Source organism: Geotrypetes seraphini, chromosome 1 (assembly GCF_902459505.1).
Source record: "Geotrypetes seraphini chromosome 1, aGeoSer1.1, whole genome shotgun sequence".
Taxonomy (NCBI): Eukaryota; Metazoa; Chordata; class Amphibia; order Gymnophiona; family Dermophiidae; genus Geotrypetes; species Geotrypetes seraphini.
In genome coordinates, this window is record NC_047084.1 from 73,940,898 (window position 1) to 73,961,371 (window position 20,474).

The 20,474-nt window shown below is 47.8% G+C and overlaps 1 protein-coding gene across 3 annotated transcripts in view; it reads left to right on the forward strand.

Annotated features, from left to right (window-relative positions):
• Positions 1–20,474, forward strand: part of ZFR (zinc finger RNA binding protein) — a 339,213-nt gene that overhangs the window by 183,306 nt on the left and 135,433 nt on the right. For all 3 annotated transcript variants that reach the window (XM_033933312.1, XM_033933330.1, XM_033933320.1), the window contains exons 12-13: positions 6,892–7,037; positions 13,364–13,526. In XM_033933312.1, coding sequence (XP_033789203.1) covers positions 6,892–7,037; positions 13,364–13,526 — 309 coding nt within the window. The remainder of the gene's footprint in view (positions 1–6,891; positions 7,038–13,363; positions 13,527–20,474) is intronic.

A 20,474-nucleotide genomic window follows, 5' to 3' on the forward strand; every position in this document is an offset into this window, starting at 1 on the left:
ATATCTAGCTTCCCCGTCACCCAGTCAAAGAAGCTGATCAAGTTGGATTGGCACGATCTCCCTTTTGTAAATCCATGTTGACGGGGATCCCGTAGATTCTCCTCATCCAGGATCTTATCCAATTGGTGTTTTATTAGAGTTTCCATTAGTTTGCTTACTATCGATGTTAGACTCACTGGTCTGTAGTTTGCTGTCTCCATCTTGGAGCCTTTCTTGTGGAGTGGAATGACGTTAGCTGTCCTCCAGTCCGACGGAACGCTGCCTTTGCTAAGGGAGAGGTTGAAGAGCTTGGACAGTGGCTCCGCCAGGACATCACACAGCTCAGGCTGGTCTCTCCCTCCCGGGTCGAGTCACTGGCCACAAGGTCAGAGCGATAGCGGCGTCTGTTGCTTTCCTCCGCTCCACTTCACTTGAGGAAATCTGTGAGGCTGCCACTTGGTCCTCGGTTCATACGTTTACCTCGTACTACTGTCTGGATACTTTCTCCAGGCGTGATGGCCATTTTGGGCAGTCTGTTTTGCAAAATCTGTTCTCCTAAATTGCCAACTCTCCCTCCATCCCATTTTGGTTAGCTTGGAGGTCTCCCACATGTAGAAAATATGCTGCCTGCTTGTCCTGGGATAAAGCACATTTACTTACCGTAACAGGTGTTATCCAGGGACAGCAGGCAGATATTCTCGCAACCCACCCACCTCCCCGTGGTTGGCTTCTTTGCTAGCTATCTGAACTGAGGACACGCTGAGGAGACGCATGCTCTAGACCGGGCGGGAGTGGCACGCGTGCATGCGCGGGCCAATCGCAAGCTTGAAGGTCTTCAAGCAAGTCTGCTTGCGAAAATGTCCACTAGGGGGCTCCGTCAGTGATGTCACCCACATGTAGAGAATATCTGCCTGCTGTCCCTGGATAACATCTGTTACTGTAAGTAACTGTGCTATATAAACAAATATTCCAATCAGCTGTTGACAACACTTTAAGTTTAATTTACCTGACTTCCTGTGCATTGCAGAATAACCTTGTTAATGGCAACCTGAAAAGTTACCACAGTAATTTACCATTGTTTCCATAAAAGAGTTTGGCTAATAATTAACGAAAATAACCTCAGGAAAGTAAATATATATACACGTTACTTTATTTCCGCAAATGAGGCGATTAAACAGAAATAACGGACGGGGTGCAAACAAGCCACTTTAACATAATAAGCGGCACTGACTTTTAGAGCAAAGTTTTCATCTGAGCCACACAGAGTTGGAATAAGCAGAATTATGAAATGTAGCATATTGTTTTCAAATCAAAAAATTAAATAAAGACGTCTAACTACTATAACCAGATGCGGCCCCACTTTTCTAAGCAGTAGAGCAAATAATTCCAGAAAACTCAGATTTAATTTGCATAAACCTTTTGACAACAGAAACACGTTCATAAAAGACAAATGCAATTAAAAGAGATTTATAGTTCTATCTGGTGGGCAAGATACAATACCATACATTTCTAGACATCGTTCATCAAACCACCACCGCCCCACTGGCTGCCAAATCCTCTTGCCTCTCTGAAGCACCTCCTCTTGCCCGCTGTGCTCACTGCTGCTCCATCCTTGGCTTCATTCCTTGTCGGGGCCTTCGGGGTGCTGGACGGCTCACTGAATACACCCTCTGTATTCCTACTCTAGCCTTGCCAACCAGTCAGCAAGCAAGGCTCTCAACTGTGTACATGCTGAGCTCACTGCTCAGCATTGCTGTTCCTGCCCCGCCGAACCAATCAGCAAGCAAGGCTCACAGCTGTGTGCGTGCTGAGCTCACTGCTCAGCATGGCTGTTCCGCCGCAGCGCCGGACTGATCTCTAGGCCTCAGAAAGTGGAACCCCATTTCCATCCCCGTGAGAGTTCCGTGGGCCGGGTAGGGTTCCACGCAGGATTCCCATAAACTGGAAGTGCAGGTCTGGACACTGTGGTCCAGCCCTGACATAGAGCGAGCTCTTGTACTTATGTCATCCATGGCCCGTGATACATCGGTTACTCCACAGGATTGCAAGCCATCGTAGAACAGTCATTCTCGTGGCTCCAGATTGGCCCCGCAGACCTAGTGCATATTCAGAGGGATGCAAATCTCAGACTGTGTGTACAGCCAGACCATCTTTCTCAGGGACCAGTGGTCATTGAAGATACTCTTTGTTTTACTCTTACGGCTCTTGAGCGTGTGGCATTAGCATGCAAGGGATATTCATAGGTGTTCATTGCTACTCTGCTTATAGTGCCAAAAACCTACGATGGTCTCTGCTTATGCTAGGGCATGGGAAACATTTCAGCTCTGGTGCATTAAGGAGAATGAGGAGCTGTTTTCTGCTCCAATCTCGGTGATGTTAGCTTTTCTCCAGGCTGGCCTAGTGGCATCCCTCAGAGCCCAAGTGGCGGGACTTTCTTGTTTCAGGGCTCAAGAGTTTAAGGCTTTGTTGGTATTAGAGAATGACACGGTGGCGGTTTACCCACGGCCACCGCGTTTAGCCGCGGGTAACCCGCCAAAACAGGGAACGAAAACTAGCAGTCGTTGCGGGGACGGGGACAAGGCCATTCACCGCCCCGTGGAGCGGTGAATGGTTTTGGCCCCGCAGTGAGGCATGAAGGATCGCGCGGTCTCCGCAGCCCACACCCGCCTGCCCAATCGATCCTAGTGATTAGCCAGCTCTCTCCCTTCTCCTCACCTTAGTTTGTAGGTTTTCTTTTTTGACGACCCGCACGCTATCAAAGAGCCGCGCACCTGCTGCTGCTCAGTTTCGATCTTCTGCTCTGATGCAACCGGAAACAGGAAGTTGCAGCAGAGCAGAAGATTGAACACTGAGCAGCCGCGCGTGTGCGGCTCTTTGGGAAAGCGTGCAGGTCGCCGAAAAAGAAAGCCTGCAAACTAAGGTGAGGAGAAGGGAGAGAGCTGGCTAAACACTAGGATCGATTAGGCAGGCGGGTGGGGGCTGCGGGGACCGTGCGATCGCCCGTGTTCCCGGCTCAAACTGGAAGGAGGGAGTGAAAGGGAAAAGGATTCTGGGCCAAGGAGATGAAGATGGAAAAAAAAACCCACAGCAGGAAAGAAAGGGAAGGACAGGCAGGTGAGCCAGATGCTAGAAGCAGGGGGGGAGGAAGAAAGAGGGAAAAAAGCTAGATGGGGTTGAAAAGAAGAGACACACTGGTATGGAAGAGGAAGATAGGGGAAATCTGGACACAGGAAGGGTAACAGAAAGAGGGGAAATTATGTGCATGGGGCATAGGGACAGAGACATAAAGGGGACATGTCATGGGGATGGTATATGGACACAGGGCCCCCCAAAGGGCAATGGCAGATATATAGGGGAGATATTAGAAATGGGGAAAATAGGAGATCAGAAGCGAGATGGTTTGTGGGGATGAGACAGGGACCGAGCTCACAGGCTCCAGTGGCTTGCACAAATTACATTGTAACTTGCCATGAAAATAAGAGGGAGGAAGGTAGATAGAGAGGCCACGCGAGAGGAGCTGAAGGGTGGTAGAAAGGAACAGATGGTAAAGGAGGGAGGGAAGGGTGGTGGTGGAAAGGAATAGGATAGACATTGAAGGAGGGTGAAGAGGAACAGACCCTGAAGGGAAATGTGGAAGACAGAATGGGAAGAAGACAGATGCCAGACTATGGGGGAGCGGAGGGAAGAAGATGGGTGCTAGACCAATTGTGGGGGGGAGGGTGAAGGGAGAGGCACAGTAACAGCAAATGGAAGACGCAGAGAGAAGACACACAGTGGATGGAAGGAATTGAATGAGAAGATGTGGAAAGCAGAAATCAGACAACAAAGGTAGAAAAAAAATTCTATTTATTTATTTTTTGCTTTAGGATAAAGTAGTACAGTGGTGCCTCACACAACGAACTTAATTGGTTCCAGGAGCAAGTTTGTTATGCGAAACGTTCGTTATGTGAAACGCGTTTTCCCATAAGAATACATGTAAAAAAAAATAATTCGTTCTGCAGCATAAAATATGCTAAGATGACATAAAAAAAGATAAATTTTTGGTTATTATTTTTATTTAGACACATCTAAAAACATAATTGTTTTTTAAAACAACACACATTTTTTAAATTTAAAGACAGACTAAGTAGAGTCTAATTTTACAGTGAGAGAGGGCAGAGTCTCAGCGGCAAAAACTGGGACTTAACTGTTCATTTTTTTTTTTTTCTACCGTGTTTCCCCGATGATAAGGCAGGGCCATCAAATAAGACAGCCCCCCCTTTTTAGAAAAAAATGTAAAATAAGGCACCCCCCCCGCAAATAAGCCACCCACCGATACCTGCGCTTACCCGAATCGGGTGGTACGGTGGGTGACTCCGTGTGGTCCCTGGCACCCCCGACACGATCGGGGCAAGAGGGAGCTCAAGCCCTCTTGCCCCCCCGACTCCCCGACACGATCGGGGCAAGAGGGAGCCCAAGCCCTCTTGCCCCCCGACTCCCCGACACGATCGGGGCAAGAGGGAGCCCAAGCCCTCTTGCCCCCCCGACTCCCCGACACGATCGGGGCAAGAGGGAGCCCAAGCCCTCTTGCCCCCCCCCCCGACTCCCCGACACGATCGGGGCAAGAGGGAGCCCAAGCCCTCTTGCCCCCCGACTCCCCGACACGATCGGGGCAAGAGGGAGCCCAAGCCCTCTTGCCCCCCCGACTCCCCGACACGACCGGGGCAAGAGGGAGCCCAAGCCCTCTTGCCCCGCCGATTCCCCAACTCCCCGACAATATCGGGCCAGGAGGGAGCCCAAGTCCTCCTGGCCACGGGGACCCCCTAACCCCACCCTGCACTACATTACGGGCAGGAGGGATCCCAGGCCCTCCTGCCCTCGACGCAAACCCCCCCTCCCCCCAACGACCGCCCCCCCCAAGAACCTCCGACCGCCCCCCCAGCCGACCCGCGACCCCCCTGGCCGACCCCCACGACACCCCCAACCCCCTTCCCCGTACCTTTCTGTAGTTGGCCGGACAGACGGGAGCCAAACCCGCCTGTCCGGCAGGCAGCCAACGACGGAATGAGGCCGGATTGGCCCATCCGTCCCAAAGCTCCGCCTACTGGTGGGGCCTAAGGCGCCTGGGCCAATCAGAATAGGCCCGGGAGCCTTAGGTCCCTCCTGGGGGCAGGGCCTGAGGCACATGGTCGGGTTGGGCCCATGTGCCTCAGGCCCGACTCCCCGATCGTGTCGGGGAGTCGGGGGGGGCAAGAGGGAGCCAGGCGGAGAGAGGGCAGTTAAGCGCAGTGCCTGCGCGGAAGGATGCAGCTCGGGCGACTTCGTTGTGTGAAACGAAGTTCGTTGTACGAATCAAGACATAAAGTTCGTTGTGCGCAGCGTTCGCTGTGCGAGGCGTCCGTTATGCGAGGCACCACTGTATATTAGTTGTGTTGATAAAAATTTATAAACAAAGCCCTGCCAGCTGAACATTTCTTTCTCTAGTTCAGCAGCAGGAACTTTGATTTATAAGAAAGGAATACGCTAAATATTACAGTACTAAGGCTTATATGGATGCAGCGGTGATGGTGACGGGGCGGTGAAGGGAACGGCGGTGACGGGGCAGTGCAGAGGATGGTGGGCCGGGGCGGTGACAGGGACAAATTTTTTCCCCGTGTCATTCTCTAGTTGGTATCTCATCCAGACATAGCCAGATTCCTAAAGGGGGTGCTGCGGCTCAGGCCCCCAGTAAAACATCCATTTCCTTTATGGACCCTTAACTTGGTTTTGCAAGTCCTCAGGCAGGCCGCTGAAGACAGTTTTTCTTGTTACTATTACCTCAGCATGAAGAGTCTTGGAGCTACAGTCTCTTTCTTGCAAAGAGCTTTTCTTCAAGTTCACAGAGGCCGGAGTGTCTTTGTGCAGCATTCTGTCCTTTTTACAAAGGTGGTTTTGGCTTTCTATTTCAATCAAGAAGTCAGATTGCCGGTGTTCTAGTCCACATGTTCTAAGGAGGAGAACTGAATTCTGAAACAGTTGGATGTGAGATACCCCGTACCCCTCCTTTGCATATGTTTCTATATGGGGCCATTGCCTTCTTTGGTATAAACTGAAGGAGGCACCAGAGCCCTCTAATGAAGGAAGAGGGATTTATAAGTTGGAGTGGATTCCTTTTGCACGGCTCACAAGCATGGAGATACTACCCTTATATTCAGAATGACACACCTATCTACTATGTCTTTTTATATAGGCATTGTACCATTAGTTAAAGATAAGTCCATGTGACTGAAGTACTACCAGCAATTTTATGCAAGATTCTATAAAATGAAAAAGAAAAGAATACTTTTTATAAAGAATCTGAGAAGTGTTGATTCTTCAACAGCAGTTCTAGCATGTGATTTATGAAGTAAATTATGACTGTTTCTGGAAAAAAGATAACTAAAATAGCGGATCTAAAATATTAACAATGGCTGATTCCCCACCACCACCCATGTCTCTGTCCATAAGCAGTCTGTAAAAGTTACATTTAAGCGTTTGTAACTTGTCTTATTTTTTCACATAACAGGATGGGTTTTGTATTGATACATTACAAATTGTTTACCTTAACAGAATTCATTAAATCTTGTTTGTTTTTGGTAACTTCTAGTCACTTTTTTCCAGAGATGGTCACAATTGTTTCCAAAATCTCATAGTATAAAAATGTTTAGCGGTTCCTTTGTTGGAAGGCCAAAGGATGCCTGCAAATATTCTAAAGAGCACTGCTGTTCAGTGAAACTGAAGAAAGGTTTGGGAAATGCAGATATCACAAAAAATAGTGGACTTCAGTTTTGAAAAATTTAAAAGCTGAAAGTAATAAAAACATAACTATTAAATGCAGATCTTTTATAGTAACTAGTAGGCAAAATTAAGAAACCATAGGTAAGCCAGATTTTCTTTTTTACCTTTATGAAATAGAAAAAAGTGAATCCTGATTTGCAAGTTGAAGTTAAGCCAAGTATTCGAGCACGGAAGATTCAAGAGGATAAGATGAGGAAGCAGATGCAGAAGGAAGAGTACTGGCGACGACGTGAAGAGGAAGAACGCTGGAGGATGGAAATGAGGTAGAGCAGCATTACTCTGGGGTTTAATTGAATTAAGAACATAAGAATAGCCTTGCTGAGTCAGACCAATGGTCCATCAAGCCCAGTAGCCTATTCTCACAGTGACCAATCCAGGTCCCTAGTACCTGGCCAAAACCCAAGGAGTTAGCTGCTTTAAAATAGTAAATAAACAGGCAGATGCTCAGATCTTCAATGAATGTTATTCTGTAGTGATTTTCTGAAATACAAGCGCTGACTAAAGATAAGTAACTTTCTAACAGCATCTAATACGATTTGCTGAAAGCAACTGAAAAGAAATATAGATTAAAGAATGTAGTCTCATGGAAGATGAAGTAGTGCAAAAAAAACGCTGTAAGATAATAGAAAATTGAATTTTAAAAAAATTTCAAAAAATGAAAAATTAGAATAAGTTATTAGAAGCCTTTTATAAATAAAACGGGTTGAATTAAATGGTTTAAAATAAAAGATACTGGAGTATGGCCAATGATTGGAGAAAAAGGAGCTAAAACAACTCCGCTGAATACCCCAGTCATTGAATACGACTACGCGTAGGCTCCATTACTGAGGCCGCCTCCTGTATATAGATCAGATTTTGCACTCAATCATAAGTGGGAAGTGTTTGATTTATATTATTTTGTGAAGTTTTCCCACTAGGGAATTTCAATTTAGTGTGATTTTGAACAGGCCATTATTCACACAGTGGGGGATTGTGCAACAGAGTTTGTTTTTTTTTTGAGCCTATGAAGTGACTTCCCTTTCAAGCATTGCTGCAGGGATTCGGGTGGCAAGCAGGGATCTGAGGCTTTTTCCCCTTCGACAGAAGTATGTCAGGTATGCTCGCTCAGTCTAAAGTGACTTTATAAATTGTTTTTGATTAGAAACATAGAAAGATGACGGCAGAAAAGGGCTATAGCCCATCAAGTCTGCCCACTCTACTGTCTCACCCCATTAAGTCAGAGTGCTGCTCGACCCACGTAGAGATCCCACGTGGATGTCCCATTTATTCTTAAAGTCGAGCACGCTAGTGGCCTTGATCACCTGCACCAGTAGTTTGTTCCAGTGATCCACCACCCTTTCTGTAAAGAAATACTTCCTGGTGTCACCACCAAATCTCCCTCCTCTGAGTTTGAGCGGGTGCCCCCTTGTGACTGAAGGTCCCTTAGGAAAGAATATGTCGTTTTCCACCTCGACACGACCCGTGACGTACTTAAATGTCTCAATCATGTCACCCCTCTCCCTGCGCTCCTCTAGAGAGTAGAGCTGCAATTTGCCCAGTCTTTCCTCGTATGAGAGACCCTTGAATCCGGAGACCATCCTAGTGTCCATTCGCTGGACCGACTCAACTCGAAGTACATCTTTACGGTAATGTGGCCTCCAGAATTGCACACAGTACTCCAGATGAGGTCTCACCATGGTTCTGTACAGTTGCATTATGACTTCAGGTTTACGGCTGACGAAGCTTCTATTGATACATCCCATCATCCGCCTTGCCTTGGATGAGGCCTTCTCTACCTGTTTGGCAGCCTTCATGTCTGCACTGATGATTACTCCCAAGTCCCGTTCTTCTGAGGTCGTAGCTAGCGTTTCTCCTTTCAAGGTGTATGTTCTGCATGGATTTCTGCTGCCGAGATGCATCACCTTACACTTCTTTGCGTTGAAGCCCAGCTGCCATGTTGAGGACCAGTTTTCCAACTTGATCAGATCCTGCGCCATACCATCCGTGAGATCGCTTTCACCTACTATATTACACAGTTTGGCGTCGTCGGCAAACAGCGCTATTTTTCCCTGAAGCCCTCGGGTCAAGTCCCTTATGAATATGTTAAAAAGGGATGGTCCCAGGACTGAGTCCTGCGGCACTCCACTAGTCACCTTCGATGTCTCAGAGAGGGTGCCATTGACCACCACTCTCTGAAGTCTTCCACTTAGCCAATCGTTGACCCATGCAGTTAGTTTCTCACCTAACCCCATCGATTTCATCTTGTTTAATAGTCTACGGTGTGGGACACTGTCAAAAGCTTTACTGAAATCCAAGTATACTATGTCCAGAGACTCTCCCGAGTCTAGCTTTCCTGTCACCCAATCAAAGAAGCTGATGAGATTGGACTGGCATGACCTGCCCCTAGTGAATCCATGTTGACAGGGATCCCTCAGATTCCCCTCATCCAATATCGTGTCTAATTTCCCTTTAAGTAGAGTTTCCATGAGTTTACACACTATTGATGTGAGACTTACTGGTCTGTAATTCACAGCCTCCGCTCTGCAACCCTTTTTGTGCAGAGTAACAACATTGGCAGTTTTCCAGTCCAGGGGGACCCTCCCCGTACTTAGGGAGAGATTGAAGAGCATGGCTAACGGTTCCGCCAAAACATCGCATAGCTCTCTGAGCACTCTTGGGTGCAGATTGTCCGGTCCCATGGCTTTGTTCACCTTGAGTCTTGACAGTTCTCTGTAAACATCAGCTGGTGTGAACTCAAACTCCTGAAATGGGTCATCCATGCTTTGCTTTGCATCCAGCCGAGGCCCGTGCCCTGGTGCCTCGCAGGTGAAGACTGAACAGAAGTAATCATTCAGTAGTTTGGCTTTATTGGAGTCAGTTTCCACATAATTCCCGTCTGGCGTTCTAAGGCGTACTATCCCGTTTGTGTTCTTTTTCCTGTCGCTAACGTATCTGAAGAAGGATTTGTCCCCTTTCTTGATGTTCTTCGCTAGAGTTTTTTCCATACGAAGTTTGGCCTCCCTGACTGCTGTTTTGACCGCTGCAGACTTTGTCCTGTATTCAATGTTTGCTTCCCCCTCTGTCTCCCACATGTGCTTTCAGTGTCCTTCTCCCCTCTGTCTTCCACATGTGCTTTCAGTGTCCTTCTCCCCCCTGTCTTCCCCAGGTCCTTTCAGCATCCTTCTCCCCCCCTCCCGTCCTCCCCATGTCCTTTCAGCGTCCTTCTCCCCCCTCTGTCTTCCCCATGTCCTTTCGGCATCCTTCTCCCCCCTGTCTTCCCCAAGTCCTTTCGGCATCTACCTGCTGTTCTCGAATAACACCTGTTACAGTACGTAACAGTGCTTTCTGGTCTTCTCTGCAGCACACATGGCTTGAAAACGTACAAGCAGACTTTCTCAGTCGACAGGTCCTGGATCCAAAGAGCATCCCATCTTATAGTGCATCACTGGGTCAGGCCTCAGATGGACTTCATAGCTTCAGCCAAGAACTCAAAAGTCCAGCGCTTCTTCAATTGAAAGACAGAACTGGGCAGCTTGGACCTAAACGCATTGGTCCAGCCCTTGCTAACTCACAAGCCCCTTTACATTCTCCTTCTGTAACCTTTGGTTGGTCGTCCGCAGGATAGTATCGCATCCAGGATTAGTGTTCCTCGTAGCTCCGGACTGGTCTCATCGTCTGTGATTTGTCGATCTAGTCTGTCTTCGAAACAGGAAGCTCAAGCTCCCGCTTCCTTGTGACCTCAGTCAGGGTTCGGTTCCCATGGAGAGCCCACAGTGTTTTGGTTTTTCAGCATGACTCTTGAGCGCTCAGCCTTGTTAATGCAGGACTGTTTGGATGTGGTTGTCTCAACGTTTTTGAAGTCCAAGCAGGTCTCTACTGTGGCTTCTTATGCCAAAGCATGGAAGGCTCTTCAGCAGTTGTGTACTAGAGCCAGATGGTGCTGGTGAGGGCTCCTATTCCAATGCTTCAGGCTGGTTTAGACGGGGGTTTGTCGGTAAGAAGCCTCCCTTGCAGTTCATGTGGTAAGTCTTGCTTTTTTTCTGAACACACAGTAGTTCCAGTTCGCTGTTGGTTCATTCAGATGGGACCAGATTTTTCAGAAGGATGCTTCATTTGCGTAAGCCTTTTCCTACATGGAATCTTAATTTTGGGAAGCCCTTTATGAGCCACTTGGATATGCTTCACTTTGGATTGGACGATCAAGACTGTCTTTCCAGTGGCCAAAGCCTCCACACGACTTATTTCAGAGCTCCAGACTCTTTTGTGTAGGGAGCCTTTTCTGCGCATAACAGACTGGAGTAGTTCTGCTTATGGTTCCTTCCTTTCTGCCAGAAGTGATTTAGGATTTTCATGTCAACCAAGAAGTTTGTTTGCCTGCCCTCCACTCCACGGGGTTGGTGTGGAAGGATCAGTTCTTCCACAAATTGGATGAGCGGAAGATCTTTCTCCACTATCTGGAGAAAGCTAATGATTGTTGCTTCTCAGATCATCATTTTGTCCTGAAGGCCCAGCCTCATCAAGGTAGGCCAGGTTCCATGGCTTCTATTGTCTGTTAGATCCGTGTGGCCTTTTAGCTGACTTACATTGCCCCATGCAAGCAGCTGTCTTTTACTCTCAAGGCACACTCAGCCAGAATTGTTGTGGTCTCTTGGTCAAAGACTCAAGCAGTTCCTCCAAGGTGGCTATTTGGTCTTCACTTTATACCTTTACCATATTTACTGAGTGAATGTGGCAGCTCGTTCTGATGCTGCTTTTTGGGTCTCAGTGTTGTGGGCAGGCTTTCTGTCCCTCCCTAGACGCTGCCATTGCTTTGGTATGTCACCTGCTTACTGAATCCGGAAGGAATGTTCTAGAATGAAAGATTAAGTTCTTATTTTCGGTAATCTTCTTTCTAGTAGTCCCTGGAGGATTCAGTATGGCCCCTGTGTATTTGCTCAGTTTTTCTGAATCACCTTCCGTTTCTGCCTGTTTTTTTTTCCTTCTAAGGCTGAAGTATCTTCCAGACAGCAGATGAGCCCTGTGGGGGATTTCACTCTTATGCGACTATAACTTTTACTAATGGCAGGTTTCCAGTGGGTACTCATTGCATGCAGCAGATTAGTTCTTTGTTTCTCACTGTTCTCTATATAGCCTGTTGGCTGTTGTTCATTATGTTGTTAATTCAGTTATTTTTTCTTGTAGAACAGAAAAGACATTACTTATGTTTTATGGGTGTTTCCCAGTGCCTTCTCCTTTGTTGTTGCCTTGTTCCAGCATGCTTGCTTGGCTTTTTAATATAACTGTAGGTAGCTCTGTCTCTCTCTCAGTAGTAGGAGGAGCACATGGTGAGAAAAGTATTGGATTTCTGCAAATACTGGATCGCGGCTATAGATTAGACACCTCACGTATTGAATCCTCCAGTGAGAAGATTACGGAAGGTAAGAACCTAATCCTCCAGAAAGAAGATTACGGAAGGTAAGAACCTAATCTTCTATTATATGACTCTACTGATAAGGAAGAATATGAATTCAGTAATGATGAAGCAGAAGCATTTGCTGCAGAACATTTCAACTAATAATGTTTGAGTCTCTATGAAGCACTAATGCTATAAACTTACATGTTTTAATAAGAAGTATTTTATATAAACCATTTGGAAGTTTTTATTTTTTTATATAGAACTGTAGATTACTTCCTTAAAAGCTTCTTATTTATCTGTTACCAAAATTACTTATGGAGACATTTTACTAAATATTTTTTGAAATAAGTATTTTGGGGTGAGGATTTTTCTTTTTTTTAAAGAACTGTAGAAGGTCTCTACTGTGGCCATGAAATGTAAAGACAAGTATAACATGTAACCTTGTTTAACCTGCACAAGGTGTCTTCTGGTTATTAAAACATGTACATCCTGCAGGGTGGGCCGCAGCAGTTTTGTCAGATAGATGATGTACTGTTTTTTTCCCCCTTTTTGTATTATTTTGTATGTTCATTTAAACTGCCTAGATTTTATAGATGGCATATAAAATTTTAAATAAATAATAAATAAATTGTTGTTTCTGGTTGACCTTGCTGGTACAAGTCCCTGTTGACTGTTGTTTGATGATGTCAGTGAACCTCGGTAGCTAGGGATTTCCAAATGTGAGAACTATAGTCCTTGCTTGTCCTTGGAGAAAGCAAATTTACTCACCTGTAGCAGGTGTTCTCAGAGGACAGCAGGACATAAGTTCTCACATACCCTTCCACTTCCTCTAGGAGTTATATTCTTTATGCTTTTTTTATTCAACTGAGGGTCCCGCAGAATTGAGATGGCAGGATGCCATGTACACATGCATAATTAGGCCTGCCAAAGACTTTAAGAAGCTGAAGGAAAGCTGAGCAACATCTGTTGGTGACGTTGCCCACATGTGAGAACTTATGTCCACCTGTCCTTGAGAATTTTGCTTTTTCATTGCATAAGTTTGATCTAGTTGCTAGGACAATAAATATTTAAAATTCCTATTTGCAGTGCCAAGGAATTTAAATGTTCAGAAATACAAGATGGGTAATTCAGCAATAACAAATAAGTGTTAAAGATTTAATAATAATCAATAGGAAGTTGTATTTTGATGTTTAGTGCACCACTCATCTGTTTTAGACGATATGAAGAAGACATGTATTGGAGGCGAATGGAGGAAGAACAGCATCATTGGGATGATCGTCGTAGAATGCCTGATGGAGGATATCCCCATGGGCCTCCAGGCCCTCCAGGCCTGCTAGGAGTAAGACCAGGAATGCCACCTCAACCACAAGGACCAGCAGTAAGTTTCTCTTTTGTTGAACTTTGATAAGAAAATATTAATATCCCCCTTGATCCTTCAGACAAGCATTTCTTAAATGTGGCATACCTTCATACTCAACTTTTGAACAGTGGCACATAGTACCCTAATATTAAATTATAGTTGTAGTCTTCAATGTTGATTATGTATACAATGTATAAAATGTATACAATCTTTTTATATTATTAAAATTAAGCTTAAAAAGATAAGGCATTTTAGATAATAAAATTGCCAAATATCTTTTTTTTTTTTTTAATCTTTATTCATTTTCAATCTTACATCAAGTGTACATACATCATGACAATAAAATTAAACATATCACTTGACAAATATCTTAACAAAATTTGTACAGCACATCAAATAAACCAGCAGAGACTGAGGCATGAGGCTCCTTACATTAAGTGAAAATCAAATAGTTAAAGGAGAAAGACTGGGTGCTTTGAGTGGACAAAGCAGGACTTTGATCTGGACAAGGAGCTAGTTTTGACACACTCTTCTGATTTGGATAAGTTCAGAACTTGAAGGGTATTTGAAAGGTGACTCTTTAGAAAAGGCAATCAAATGTTTGCTTGCAGAAAGTTATCAATGTGTTGGGCAGAATAAAAATTTTGAAACAGGAATTTTCAAGCTCTAAACAGAGAATTAGGAAATTGGAAGCTAAATGGGGGAAAATTCAAGAGGATTAAACATTGCTTTGATTCAGGATAATATGAATCTGAGATCCAAGGTAGAGAATATGGAAATGTTTAATATGAAAAATGTTTAAAGGAAGCGTACTTGAGATTTAATTTTCTTTAAAAACTGTTGACATCCTCTGTGGATTTCTTGAAGTTTTGAAGATACCCAAGACAGCATACCCTATCACTGACATATTAAGAAAAAATACAATCTGATGGAGTAGCAGGAAAAGTTTCTTTACTATTCTTTGATGCTTTGAGCCCTTTGGTTGTATTGAATACATCAAAGGAATCGAAGGGACATAATGCCATTTCTAATTCTTTGTTTTAATTATTTAACATATCTATAACAAGAAAACTTGAGTTTTAAACAAGTTGTAGAACTGTAGTCAAAATTTTTATTACATATCCTCCCCTTCCCCTCTTCTCCTTACCATTAATTCCCCAAACTTGACCATTCCTCAGCTTGTTTACAAAACCTTTGATAACTAATATCAATCAAACTTTTTCCATCCTTGCTATGAATGATATAAATGTTTTTCCTGTTGTGACAAGAATGATCCAGAAGCAAAAGAAACCATTTCTTCTGTTGAGACCCAGAGTGTTATAGCTTGGCACTTAGTTGTGATTGAATATTTTTTTAGTGTATTGTCAAGTTTTTTTGGTGTTAAATACACTTCCCCCTCAATATTTGCGGGGGTTAGGGACAAAGCCGGCCCACAAATAACTATAGAGTTGTCTCTGACCCACACTCAACTCCCTCCCGAACCCCTTCACAACTTACTTTTGAATCAATTTTTATCCCAGGACAAGCAGGCAGCATATTCTCTACATGTGGGTGACGTCATCCATGGAGCCCCGTTGCGGACAGCTTTTCAAGCAACTTTGATTGAAGATCTCAAAGCTTGCTAGTGCTGCCCATGCATTCGTGCCTTCCTGCTCCACTAGAGGGCTCATCCCCTCCTCGTGGTCTTCAGTTCTTAGTTTTCTGCGGAGCCAGAAAGCCCTGTCTCTCTTCTCTGCGTTCTCTAAGTGCCTTTCTAGCACCGCGGCTTCTTTGTTTTACTCGGGAATCGCTGTGTGGTTTGTTAATTCCTTGTGCTACTTGTTTTTGTTTTTTGTTTTTTTCGGTTCGGCGACCGGGGGCTCCCGGTTCGCCGTGGCTGCGGCCGTCTGTACGTTATGTCCCGGCCTCTTACCGGGTTTAAAAAGTGCTCCCAGTGCGGTCAGGTTATTTCAATTACAGACCCGCACCGCTGGTATATTTTGTGCTTGGGTGCGGATCACCCCATGGACTCCTGTCCTCGTTGTGCCACCTTCCAGTCTCAGGCTCTTCGGCGACATAGGGCCAGGATCGCGGAGCTCTTCGCCATGGAGGCTGCTCCTGCTTCGACCCCGGTCTCGGCCTCGGTCTCGACGTCAGCCTCGAAGACCTCGGCCCCGGGCAAGTCTCCCTCAACCTCGAAGGCCTCGGCCCCGGGTAAGTCCCTTCTTCCTCCTTCAGGTTTAGTTCCACTACCGAAAAAGCCTTCCTCGGAGTCTCTGGCCATCCAGGCGGTGAGTGTAGTCCCGCCGGCCTCGACGAGACCACCCTCAAAAGCCTCCAAGGCGTGCTTCCACCATACGGGAATACTCATCCTCAAGGTCACCCTCGATGGAATGCACTGCTGCACCTGCCCGGTCTAATATGGTCACCGTGCCTATGTTTGAGGAGGTATTGAAGGCTATCATCTCCTCGGAGCTCGCTCCGGCCTCGACCTCGCTCAGCTCGCTCCGGCCTCGACCTCGCACGTTGTGGACCAGCCTGAGCGTCGCGTTGAGGTTTCTCGGGGCAAGGCATGTCGATCTCGGCGTTTGTCCTCGTCTGATTCCTCGTCTCTTCCATCGAGGCACGCTTCTCCCTCGAGCCGGCCTCTGTCGAGGCGCCTTGCGAAGTGCCATCGGGACTCCCCCCCCCACCCCCCTGAGACAGGGTAGGTCCCCGGGTCCTCGCACTACCGGCTCCATTAAGACCTCTGACCTCACCCTGTCCAACCCGAGTCTGCTGAGGTCGCTGGTCCGGTTGGGTACCCCGATCAGGGAGGAGCCGACCTCGGGGGACCCTGCCTCCTTTTCCCGAGGCTTGTCTTTGGGCAGGTTCTCCGGGGCGCCGTCATCGGACCTCGATGAGCCGTGCCCCGAGGTCCTCCCCTCCGGGGACTTCTCGACGCAAGCTCTCATTGACCCCTCCTCGTTCCTTCAGCGGGGCTTCTTCGGTGTCCATGCTAGTGTATACGGAAGTGCTGCCGCAGTATTCCAGGGAGGCTTCCCCCTCCTTTTCGGCTGCCCTACAGTCTCGTTCCACCACTCTCCTCGAGGGGCATTCTGAAGGCAGGCCTTCTTCCTTCACTAGATTTGTTCAGGACATGGGGAAGGCCTTGCACTTGGACTTCTAGTCGGATTCCAAGTATACTAAGGAGTATTTGGAGGAGATGGAGCTTCCCTACCCTCCTAGGGAGTCCTTGCGGCTGCCCCTGAATCCGGAGTTGCAGCAGACTTTCTTTCATAATCTAGAGACTCCCTACGCTATTCCGGCTATTCCCTCCAAAATGGAGTCTCGGTACCGGATGGTGCCTTGCAAAGGGTTCGAGAAGGCGCAGCTTTCTCACCAGTCCTTGGTTGTGGAGTCTACCTTGAAGAAGTCTCATCCATCCAAGGTCTATGCCGCTGTCCCGTCGGACCGGGAGGGCAAGACTATGGATAAATTTGGGAGGCGCCTGTATCAAAACTCCATGATGGCAAACAGAGTCCTGAATTACAACTTTACCTTTACAGCCCTTGATACAGTGGTGTATCAAGTCCCTCCCATCTTTCGAGGACGATTTGCCTTCTAAGCGCCTTGCGGAGTTTTGCCGGATTGTAGATACGCTGTCGCAGCTGAGGCTGTACATATTTCAGGCCTCCTATGACTCTTTTGAACTGTTGTCCAGGGTCTCAGCCTTCGTGGTGGCCATGCGTCGCCTGGCGTGGCTCCGCATTGTCGACATGGACCCGAACCTGCAGGACAGGTTGGCCAATCTCCCATGCTTGGGGAATGAGCAGTTCGATGATTCCATCGAGGCTAGGCTGCCTTCCTGGTGGTATCCGCAGAAGTCCATGCTGGCGTTTTCTTGCCCTCCTCCTCGGCGCCTGCAGCAGCAGAGGGCTCCTCCTAAACCTCAGACCCCTGCTGCGCCTAAACAGCCGCCGTCCTTTTGACTGGCCGGGCAGGAGGGGGCTGGCCTCTTCCGCCTTGGGAGTTCCCCCTCTGCCCATCGGGGGACGTCTCTGGGCCTTTTATCATCGTTGGGCGGAGATAACTGCGGACTCTTGGGTCCTCTCCATCGTTCGGGAAGGGTACTCCCTCAATTTCCGGGCTTTGCCTCCAGACAGACCTCCTGGAGAGTCTCGTTCCGACGGGACGCAGCTTCCCTTACTGCTTTTGGAAGCGCAGGCCCTCTTTCGCCTGCGGGCTGTGGAGGAGGTTCCCCCTTGCCAACGGGGCTCCGGAGTTTATTCCCAGTACTTTCTGGTTTCCAAGAGGACCGGGGACCTGCGCCCTATCCTGGATCTCCGGAAGCTGAACAAGTTTCTGGTTCGGGAAAAGTTCTGCATGCTTTCACTTCCCATTTTGTATCCCTTGATGGACGAGGGGGACTGGTTGTGTTCCCTGGACCTGAAGGATGCCTACACTCACATTCCGATACATCCGGCTTCTCGACAGTTTCTCCGCTTTCAGGTGGGAGACCTCCACTTGCAGTATCGGGTCCTCCTTTTCGGGCTTCATTTGTCCCCACGGGTCTTCACAAAGTGCCTCGTGGTGGTTGCGGCAGCCCTGCAGTCGCAGGGCCTTCAGGTCTTCCCGTACCTCGACGACTGGCTTATCAAAGCCCCATCGAGGGACGGGGTTATTTCAGTGACCCGTCAGACCATTATCTTCCTTCAGCGTCTGGGGTTTGAGATCAACTTCCCCAAGTCTCAATTGTGCCCCTCTCAGTCCCTGCAGTTTATCAGGGCGGTGCTAGACACGTTCCGTCTCCGGTCGTTTCTGCCTCGGCAGGACATCTCCTGCGGCTGAGTTGGCTGGTGTCTCGGCGGGCTTCGGTCTCAGCCAAGCAGATGATGATCCTCCTGGGGCACATGGCCTCCACTGTTCACGTTAAGCCTTTTGCCCGGTTACATCTTCGGGTTCCTCAATGGACTCTGGCATCTCAGTGGCAGCAGGATCAAGATCCCGCTTCTCAGCACATTGCGGTGACTTCCTCCATGAAACGCTCGCTCCGTTGGTGGACCAGCTCTTCCAATCTGTCCAGAGTTTTGCTTTTTGTTCAACTCCCGCCTCAGAAGGTTCTGACGACGGACTCCTCGGCATACGCTTGGGGAGCGCACCTCGACGGCCTTCGGACTCAGGGTTTTTGGTCGAGTGCGGACCGTCGCTGCCACATCAACCTGCTGGAGCTCCGGGCTATTTATAATGCCGTGGTGGCGTTTCGTCATTTGCTGCAGGATTGCGTGGTCCTGGTGCGTACAGACAACCAGGTGGCAATGTATTATGCAAATAAGCAAGGGGGTTCGGGTTCCCTGTCGCTTTGCAGGGAAGTCCTTCGTCTTTGGCAGTGGGCGTTGCGCCACAACATCTTTCTTCGTGCGGTGTATATCCAGGGCGCACAGAATTGTCTGGCGGACAAGTTGAGTCGTCTTCTTCAGCCACACGAATGGTCGCTCCATTCTCATACTCTGCGACAGATATTTGTCGGTGGGGAACGCCATAGGTAGATCTGTATGCTTTGCCCCTCAATCACAAGTTGCCTCTTTTCTGCTCGAGGATGTTCTCCCCAAATCGTCTCGAGGCAGATGCTTTCCTTCTCGATTGGACGGGCAGATTCCTCTATGCATTTCCTCCCTTTCCTCTGATTCTCAGAACCTGGTGCATCTCAAGTCGGTCCGCACCACCATGATCCTGATTGCTCCTCGGTGGCCCAGACAGCCTTGGTTCTCCCTGCTCCTCCAACTCAGTGTCTGGGAGCCTCTGCTTCTACCTGTGTTTCCTTTTCTCCTGTCTCAGAGTCGGGGTTCGCTGTTGCATCCCAATCTGCAGTCTCTACACTTAACAGCTTGGTTCCTCTCCACGTGCCTCCCTCCTCAGTCGATGAGGGATGTTCTCGAGGCATCTGGGAAGAGCTCCACTTGGCAATGCTATTCCCAGAAATGAACCAGATTTGCTGCGTGGTGTGCTGCACGCCGTATGGAGCCGCTCTCTGCCTCCTTGTCTTCCGTGCTGGATTATCTGTTCCATTTGTCTCGGTCTGGCCTCAAATCGACATCTATTCGAGTCCACCTCAGTGCGATTGCTGCCTTTCATCAGCCACTTGAGGGGAAACCGCTCTCTGTCCATCCGGTGGTTTCCCGCTTTATGAAGGGTCTTTTCAATGTCAATTCTCCCCTCAAGCCCCCTCCGGAGGTTTGGGATCTTAATGTGGTTCTGGCTCAATTGATGAAACCTCTGTTTGAACCCATTGATAAGGCTCATCTGAAGTATCTCACTTGGAAGGTGGTGTTCCTGGTTGCTCTCACGTCTGCTTGCAGAGTCGGTGAGCTGCAAGCTCTGGTTGCGGACCCGCCTTTTACTGTATTTCATCATGACAAGGTGGTCCTGCGCACTCATCCTAAGTTCTTGCCTAAGGTGGTTTCGGATTTCCACCTCAACCAGTCCATTGTCCTTCCGGTGTTTTTTCCGAAGCCCCACTCTCATCCTGGGGAGGTGGCGTTTCATATGCTTGACTGTAAAAGGGCGTTGGCCTTTTACCTGCGTCGCACCGAGTCTCATCGGACGGCTCCTCAACTTTTCATCTCTTTTGATCCTAATCGGTTGGGCCGTCCTGTTTCCAAGCGCACCTTATCCAACTGGGTGGCTGCTTGTATTTCTTTTTGCTATGCTCAGGCTGGTCTCTTGCTGCAAGGTTGGGTCACGGGACATAGAGTCCGAGCGATGGCGGCGTCTTGTTGCTTTTCTCAGGGCCACGCCAATTGAGGAGATCTGCAAGGCTGCCACTTGGTCTTCGGTTCATACTTTCACCTCTCACTACTGTCTGGATGCCTTTCCAGGCGCAACGGCCAATTTGGCCAGTCGGTTTTGCGTAATCTGTTTTCATAACTTGCCAACTTTCCCTCCGTCCCTTTTTGGTTAGCTTTAAGGTCACTCACATGTAGAGAATATGCTGCCTGCTTGTCCTGG